The sequence below is a fragment of the Hibiscus syriacus genome, unplaced genomic scaffold (genome assembly GCF_006381635.1).
Source record: "Hibiscus syriacus cultivar Baekdansim isolate YM2019G1 unplaced genomic scaffold, ASM638163v2 tig00111467_pilon, whole genome shotgun sequence".
NCBI classification, from domain to species: domain Eukaryota; kingdom Viridiplantae; phylum Streptophyta; class Magnoliopsida; order Malvales; family Malvaceae; genus Hibiscus; species Hibiscus syriacus.
This window is the reverse complement of record NW_024063100.1, coordinates 106,335-115,206: the sequence shown is the minus strand read 5'-3', so window position 1 is coordinate 115,206 and position 8,872 is coordinate 106,335. Positions and strand designations below refer to the sequence as shown.

The window sequence follows — 8,872 nt, the reverse complement described above, 5'->3', positions numbered from 1 at the left end:
GTCGTCCTCTAATAATCTCAATTTTTTATATTTTAGATAATTTTTTATATTTTCATTTGAAAATATATTTTTCCCCTTCAAATTTTATAAGTTCATCATTTCTTAAAATTTTATAAATTTACCTATAACATAAAATCCTGTATACACGTCCATGCATAGCTTACATTTAGAGAATACATCAGATCTTGCTATGTATGTGCATTTGCCATGCCAACTCTGATTCCATGTAGGTTTTCAACATTCAAACTTATGTGAATGAAGTAGAACCTATTTTTGACGTTGATACCAAACACACTGTTCAATTACACCTCTAGTTGCCCTTATGTCCCTAAAGGGTCAATTATTGCATGTAGATCCCTACAATGGTGTGCATGAAAGAAATGCTTGCACATAACTATGAATACTTGGTTTTCTTCACACCTTAGGCAGTCCCTAGATGATGATGAAATGTTTATTATATAGAGAGAAAACCCGTTTATTTATAGGAAAAGGGGTTTTAATTGCTTAAAAACAATTTTTATAAATTATATAAAATAAATACTCCTACATACAGACACATAATTTTATTACACACGCATAAATTTTATGCTAAAGGACGAATTTATAAAATTTTAAGGACAAAAATAAGTTATCAAAAGAAAATAAAAATAAAATATTTAAATTATATGAGAATCTAAAATTTTTTGGGGAACCCACCAACCTTCTCTCTCTGTCCATCCCGGACTCCTACAATAGCCGCTAGGAAATTTTATAAATGTATAGTATCTAAAATAAATGGTTCTACCACTTGATAAAATGAAAGCTTAGTAAAAATCAGAACATGAGAGGTAATAAACAATCTGAGGTTGAAATCAAAACATTGAAACAATAAGATCTTATGCACAAAATGGGTCTAAAAATACAAAGTGGAAGCGATGAAAATGTTAAAAGTATCTAAAAGAGTGGTTCATTCAAGCAGAGGATTTCTCAGCTTCTTCTGCTGCCTCTTGCTCTCTCAACTTGATCAAAGATGGGGGTGGCTTAACAACAATGCTTTTCTTCCATTGCCTATCCAACTTTCTCGACAATCGCTTGTTGATGCCCTCCTCCAGCTCTCGTTCCCGTTTAACGGTAAGCATGCGAGCAATCTATAAAGTACAGCACTTTCTTCGTCAAATAAATCATAAAACTACCATTAATCTTCACAAAAGAGATCAATGATGTATGACTGAAGTTACATTGTAAAACTAGCCTTAATCTTCACAAAAGAGAAATAAAGTATAACTAAAGGTCAGGCTTTAATTTTGTGCCTAAAGCGTGCACAAAATAAGCAGTGCAAAATCCAGCAAAACTAGCTGCTTTTTCTGGGTCCTTTCTCAGCTTTCTTTGGATGGTGAAACAAACAAGAATCATCTAGGAAAAATCCAGCAATACCAATAACATGTGGAAGGAGCAGAGACATTAGCCATGCATCAAAGAAATTTAAAGTTTGATTTCTGAAGCCTTGTAAATATTTAAAATTACACAGAACAACTCAGGTGTGGCTTTACAATGCCTCAAGACAAGCATCATCGTTTATCTGCCTTTTCGTCTCTTTCTTTTGCAATGTAACAATAGAACTGGGATCATGGTATGCAAAACCCATATTTTGTCCTCAATCCAATTCGGCAAATATTATTCATTCCATGAATAATTCTTCTGAAACGGTGAAATTATATTTATATAGAATCGTCAGAATCAACGACCTTTAAATACCCAACAACCTCAGTATCTCACAACGAAAATATAATAATTGTAATAATAACATGCAAATGAAGGAAGTATGCTCAACTACAGTCAGCAGAAGCTTATCTTGACAAATATAAGGCCTACAGCATGATTATGCTTCAGCGGTTCACTAAAGGAAAGACATCCTACTTCCTACCACACACCAATTCCTAGCCATTCTTAAATGACTTCGTTTTAGCCTCTATTCTCTTGCAACTTCCCATAAGTGAAATCAGAACACACCTAAATGGCTATTACTATTTACTAGTGTTCCAGCAAAGAAATATTTGGGTAACATGAAGCTGAGGCAAACATTTGAGGTTTACTGTCATATTTCTGTACCATAGCTTAAGGAGTTTAAAGGTCACCTTTACATGCTTTTGTTTAACCATCATATCGGCTCCTCAAACAATGGTAAGGATAAATACCATCGTTGTTATATATAATAAGTATACCAATAAAAGACAATGGCAAAGGGTCTCTGTTATTAAGTCCAAATAGTGCTTAACACTGTCCAGCATTTAAGGCCATAAACACCACTGTCCTATATGGTTTCATGTATCTGCTCTTTGTTCATCCTCTTACTCTCTTGACGTTGAATGAACCGGATTTGACAAAATAATAATAATTACAGAAGATGTAAAAGGCAACAAGGCATGGTTTCACATGAAAAATAGAACATTTCCTCCACTTACATGAAAGGTTTTAAAACCCTTTCTCCTGCCTAAATCTTATGACCTTCCAGTGCCATTAGGCGATATGAACATTGGTTTCTATACATAATTCAACATAAGCAAAAAGAAAGCCGCCCAAAATTTAAGAGGAAAAAAAGCTTTATAAGCAACCATATGTAATAGCGGTGATCAATGAATACCCATACAGGCATACACTCACATGCATACTTGAAAGAGATAAGTTGATGGTGGTTATGCTATTCATAACATCTAAACTTCACCATATCCATCTTTTTTTAAAGCTTCTTCGAACCACAATTAAACGGAAAACTCATTGGACTGAGAACACCACTCCATAACATTCTCTACCTTTAGTGAGTAGCGATTATACTATATTATTGTCACTTGCATCGTCCAATCAAAGTTTAGATTTTCGGCAATTTAAATCACAATTTACATCAAGTTTTTTTGTGAGATTTATAAAAATGACATTTCTGTTCTCAGCAAAGTTCTCCAGCCCCTACCTATGTTAAAAACTGTGAGATTTATGAATTGAAATATCCGTTCATTTGATTCTCCCTATCTTAAAATAAGTAATACCCAGATTCTGAAATCCCATTTGAACTTCAATGCAACTGTTAAGAGAAGATCATTTGGGGAAGGGGGGGGAGAGAGAATACCCTTTTGCGCATACGCCCAAATTCGCTGGACTTGAACTCATTACGAACCGATTTCTGAAGACGAAGCATCAAAAGCTCTCCTTTTAACTCGACCACTTCATCGTTGATTTCCTCAGTCGTTTTGGCTCTGATTTCCTTCATTTCTTCTTCTAGCTTCGCCATCATTACCGAAGACGACGAAGCGGATGGCTTTCGAGACGAGGTCGTCTGAGAAGCCAACCGTTGGGGACATAAATGTCGGATTCCGACGCCGGTAAAGGAAGTTTTCTGGATTGAAAATTTGGGTTTTGGAGGGAAAGTTAAGGAAGCTGGAGAAGCAATTGAGCCGTTCAACATTTCTGCTTAATTGAATTCAGCTCTATCGTGGCCTTTTTTTCCTGGGAGTGTAAGCTCGCTTCTTTCTCTAGTTTTAGCATTCAGAATATAGAGATAAGGCATTTTAATCCCTTTTTTAGTAAACTATAAATTTGGTAGTTTAAATTTACTTTCTCTCCTATTTCACTCACTATTCTTTAGATCTTTTCAATTTTTTCATTGAACTTAATACATTAATTTTTTTTTGTCACTAAGCTGTTTTTCCACTAACGACGTTATAAATGGGTTGTTATATAGATATAAAATGATATCATTTTAGTGAATTTAAAACAGTTTCATTTTAACACCGTTAACTATTTAACGGCGAAGTGACAAAAATTTTCAATGTATCAAGCTTAGTGAGAAATTGAAAATTTTTAAAGTTCAATGAACAAAACTAAGAGAGAGTAAAATTATGATAAAATTTGTAATTTACCCTTCTTCTTTTTGTTGGGTTTTTAATCAACGGCTAAAAGGCTCAAGTCCATGTCCACCTATCATTTAAAATTATAATAAACTATGTGAGGGTAATCCGACTATTATTTTAGTCTCGTTTTAATTACCCGGTAAAGCACTCAAATGGCTATAGATATCGTTTTATTGAGTTTTAATTATAAAATATTAATTTGTTGAGTCTTTCAATTATAAAATATTCTTTTGTTGAGTCATTCGATTATTAAAAGTTATAAAATGATCCATATATTATAGAGAGTTGTTTTGTTGAGTCTATCGACTATTAAAAGTTACAAAATTATCACACGATTATTCATTATGTTCCAAACTCGTCATTTTTCATTAAAAAATTAATTATCGTCTGAGTTGAATGTTAACATGCTGACTGAAATATGATAGTCGTTTGAGATTATGATCATTTTGTAACTTTTAATAGTCGATGGACTCAACAAAATAACTCCTTATAATTAGAGATCATTTTGTAACTTTTAATAATAGGATGACTCAATAAAATAATATTTTATTATCAAGGAATCATTTGTGTACTTTATCCTTAATCATCTAACAATGGGATTGATTTTTAACGGCTTAAATATACAAAAAGTATCTAATGTATGCTCGATTTTTCAGTTCAGTGTCTAACGTTTTTTTTTCCAGTTTGATGTCTAATGTTTCATTCCGTAACTCAAAATGAGTCACACCATGACGGATCGTTAAATTTTACCATTAACCCATTAAAAATGTCACGTTACATATTTTTTAATATTAAAAAGTATTTCTCTTCTTCTTCTCCTCCTCCTTTATCGTCTCCAGCTTAAATTTCAGTTACGGCGCGACGAACTGCAGGAGTAGGAGGAAGAAGTGCTGAACGACAGCTGCGTTCATTTCTGCTTCCCTGAAACTGTTGTTGTGCAAATCTCTTTTGAATGGCGGTCGCTAGTTGGGAACTGAATTTTTCCCAAGATAGTTCTGTGCTGAAGTAACACGTAGTTCTTTAGTAACCTCTTCTCTCAATCTCAACCGTTAAGTCTTACATGAAAACTTTGTGAACTATGAAGCTATCTTTTACTCTGTGGAATGGTCTTACATGATATGTTGTTCCTTGATTAAAGAGTCTATAATGAAGCTGCAGCAGTGGGATACAAAATCCTTCAAATTAAATTTGTGGAACAAAAACATGTCTGATGGTCCCTCAGATTTATAGTAAAGTTTCTAGGAACCTCTTTCTAAAATCATAACCTGGTTTGCATCTGCTTTGTGTGTATAATGTAAATCTATAACTGCTAGCAGTGTAACTTATTCTGATTTCTAATGATTTTATATCTAATGGCATAGGCATTCAAAGAAGCGATTCAATAGGAATAGTTTTTTATTCTGGTCCTAATGTCACAGACAATCTGCACAACTCCAAGGAGGCAATTCGTAGAGGTGAATATGTAGTCATTAGAAGCCTGATTCAGGTCCTAGAGGTATTAAATACCATTACTTATTCTTGGTTGATTCTTTAATATTCTCTTTTGGCTTTTTTTTCTCATCAAATAGTGAAATTCCTTTAGGGTGGTGTGGAAGGGAAAAGACAAGTGGACAAGGTCATTGACAAATGTGCTTCCATGCAGGTATGGTTTTCTATGTATCCATTATATTCAGGTTTGCTCTAAACTTAAAGTCTTGTTTGTAATAAAACTTCTGCTGATCAGACGATTGTCATAATTGCTTCCTAGTTTATATTTTATGGTTTTTACCTGCAAGATCTACAGCAGACGATTGTCGTAATTCCTTCCTAGTTGGTATTTTATGATCTTTATCTGCAAGGCCAACTAATTTATTTGGCAGGTGCATACAACTCACTGATGTTTTGCTTTAAATGTTGATACAGAACTTAAGTGAAGCAATTGCCACTTAATTTAAGGGACCATCAGACATGTTGAGTGCACATTTTTCTTCTTTTCAAGTTGAAGTCAACCATCCGTACCAATCAAGTTGAAGTGCACATTTTTCTTCTTTTGAACGTCGTGAATGCGTCTACCTACAATGTGCTCGATGGCATTACATCGTTCTTTAGTAACCTCTTCTCTCAATCTCAACCGTTAAGTCTGCCCGAATTCTTGCAAAAAGTAATCGAAACTGACGTTAGCTACATATTCTTAAAGATAACCCTGACAGAAGATTACTCGGCAGAGAGCTCTTTACAATGTTGTGGTGTCAGTTGAAGGAAGTGTTGATGCAAACGACAACAAAGTAATGTAACATAATGTAATGTATGCAGTTTTTTCTGTTCCATTGGAAAAAAGAACTTTTCTTTCTTGATCAGAATCTTTGTTTGTCTTAATGCTCAAGATTTGTGAAAACTTTGTTTAGGTTGCAAAATCCCAGATAGCATCTTTAGTGGCAGATGTTTTCTCCAACACAGCAGTGGCAGAAAACAAGGTACGCGCATTCAATTTGTTTTTTCTTCTTCTTCTTAAAACCTTTGTTACGAGAGTTCGTTGGTAAGACCATTGATCTAACGGGAGATATGAAGCCAAATGTAGCATTGATTGATCCCATGAGTCTGGTTTATGTAAAAGCTTGAATTCTGCATGAAGCAAAGTATTTAAAGCCTGCTTGAAGTAGGATTATCTTCCTGGTTCAATTTTCGGTTACTTATATATCTTAATGGTTGCTAAATGAGACAGGTTGTGGAAGTTTCTACTACTCCATCAGCTCCATTAAAGAGTGTGAACAAAATTTTCAGGTACACTGCAATTGGTGTTAGTTTATCAATTTTATCTATCCTATTCGAACTCAGGTATCTTGTTACTTGCTTTGAAGTGGTATTCCTGAGGATGGAAGAAGGAAAGCGTATTCCGAAGCCATGGCAAAGGTAAAGCTGAAGAAGAGGCGATATTAACTGCTGAGAAGGCTCGCGAGGCTGCTGATGCAGCGAAGAAGCCGGAAGAGGAAGTGAAAAAGCTTTCAGAGTAAGAAGCCAGAGCAGCTACACTAGCTGAAGAAGCACAAGAGAAAGCACATGCTGCAGGTGCTTCTGTGGGGCCTGTTGAGTAAAGCAAAAGACTTCAGCACAGGACTATCTTGGGAAAAATTCAGGTCCCAACTAGTGACCGCCGTTCGAAAGAGATTTGCACAACAACAGCTTCAGGGAAGCAGAAGTGAACGCGAAGAGGAGGAAGAGAAAGACTACAACCGCAGCTGCCGTTCAACACTTATTCCTCCTCATCCTCCCGCAGTTTGTCGCGTCATAACTGGAAAGCCAAGCTGGAGACGATAAAGGAGAGAAGAAGAGAAATATTTTTTAATATTAAAAAATCTACTACGTGACATTTTTAACGGGTTAACGGTTAAATTTAACGGTCCGTCACGGCGTGACTCATTTTTAACTACGGAATGAAACATTTAATACTAAACTGAAACGAAAAAAACGTTAAGCATTGAATAAAAGAAGGGCATACGTTGACACCTTTTATATATTTAATTTATTTTAATTAATTGTTCTCTCTACATAATGATGGTGCGGAATGTAGGGGTGAGCAATTATGTGGATAGAAAGTTGAGTTAGCTAAATTATGAGTATTATTTAATCATTTATATTTTATTTGAATTTTTTAATCAAGTTAGATTTATAAATTTTGAGTTGAACTGAATCAAATATATTTATTCGAATTTTTATTCAAGTACTTTTCATATAAGTTATAAAGGTTAAAAACTAATTTTAGGGACTTTAAAAAACAATTGAAACAAGTTTTTTCGAATTCAAAGTTGAGGGGGTCGTTCCTTTTTTTCTCGATGAATCGGTCATTTTCGTTCCAATAGCCAAAAGATTAAGCATTTTTTCTGGAGAATTATAAAAATAAGTTTGAGAATGCATAATTGAGCTAGCAATCCAACTTTTAATTGTTCCTAAAATTACTAAATATACAATAACATGGTTTTTTTATTAAACATACTTGAATCATCGTAAACATGTCATCTCACGACCAAATTACACTTTACAACATCCAATCGACAAACAATCATGCTCATTGAATCATAAATTTAATTATATATTTATAGGTCATTTTTAAGGTAATTCTATAAACAGTTAGGCAATTTAGGTCATACACCAAGTCTTTCTAGGTCTTTGACGCATCAAAACAACCACGTTAAAATCACGTTTTGTAGTGTGATAGTCACGTCGACAATAGTTAACCACTCCACTATGACATTAATAATTTAACGATCTAATGGTATAATTTAAGTTAAAATTAAAGTCTAATATTATAATTGATAAAATTAAAAGTTCAATGATATAAATAATGTAATGAATAAAGTTTAGTGATATTTGATGTAGACTATCCTTAAATTTAAATACTAAAAATTAAATTTATTAAATTAAATTGAGTATAACATATAATTAAATGATGTCATTCTATTAATAGGTGTCGTGAGGATGTTAATTTCTGACGTTTAATCCTACTCTCAAACTTGGTTTTAATTTCGCATACTAAATTTATCAGTTTTTGCAGAATTTGAAAATAATTTTATTAAATAATATATTTTCTCGATGATCTAACCACACATAAATAAGAAAATATTCTTAGTGACTCACTTGTTTTTTAAGTTGCATTTTATTTTGTTAAAAAAAATATTCGTAGTGACAATATTTTCTCGATGATCTAATAACATATTTTATTTTGTCATTCTCTTGATTACGATATATAATATTATATTTTCTTATTATTTATTTAGTCAATATTTTAAATTAAATCAAATTTATTCTTTACAATATCTTTTACTTTTAGACTTTATTAACCTATAACTTTTAAATTATACAAAAAATTTTAAGGATATAATTTAATGAAACTTATATGCACTTTTCATTTTATATAAAAAAAACAGAAATAAAACATTATGACAATAAAGAACTTAATCCCACAAACAATCGATTGATTTAATGGTATTAGACACTAGATTTTTTAAACAATATCA

The 8,872-nt window shown here is 33.0% G+C and overlaps 1 protein-coding gene and 1 pseudogene across 1 annotated transcript; one reads left to right on the top strand and one right to left on the bottom strand.

The window, feature by feature from the left end:
- Positions 1-777: 777 nt before the first annotated feature.
- On the bottom strand, positions 778-3,501 carry LOC120163608 (50S ribosomal protein L29, chloroplastic-like). The gene is made up of 2 exons (XM_039173500.1): positions 3,101-3,501; positions 778-1,127 (listed from the first exon to the last, which is right to left on the bottom strand). Exons 1-2 carry the CDS (start codon positions 3,434-3,436, stop codon positions 951-953), a joined length of 513 nt encoding a protein of 170 aa, XP_039029431.1. The 5' UTR covers positions 3,437-3,501; the 3' UTR covers positions 778-950.
- A 1,526-nt stretch (positions 3,502-5,027) lies between these two features.
- Positions 5,028-7,175, top strand: LOC120163621 (annotated as a pseudogene).
- Positions 7,176-8,872: the final 1,697 nt, after the last annotated feature.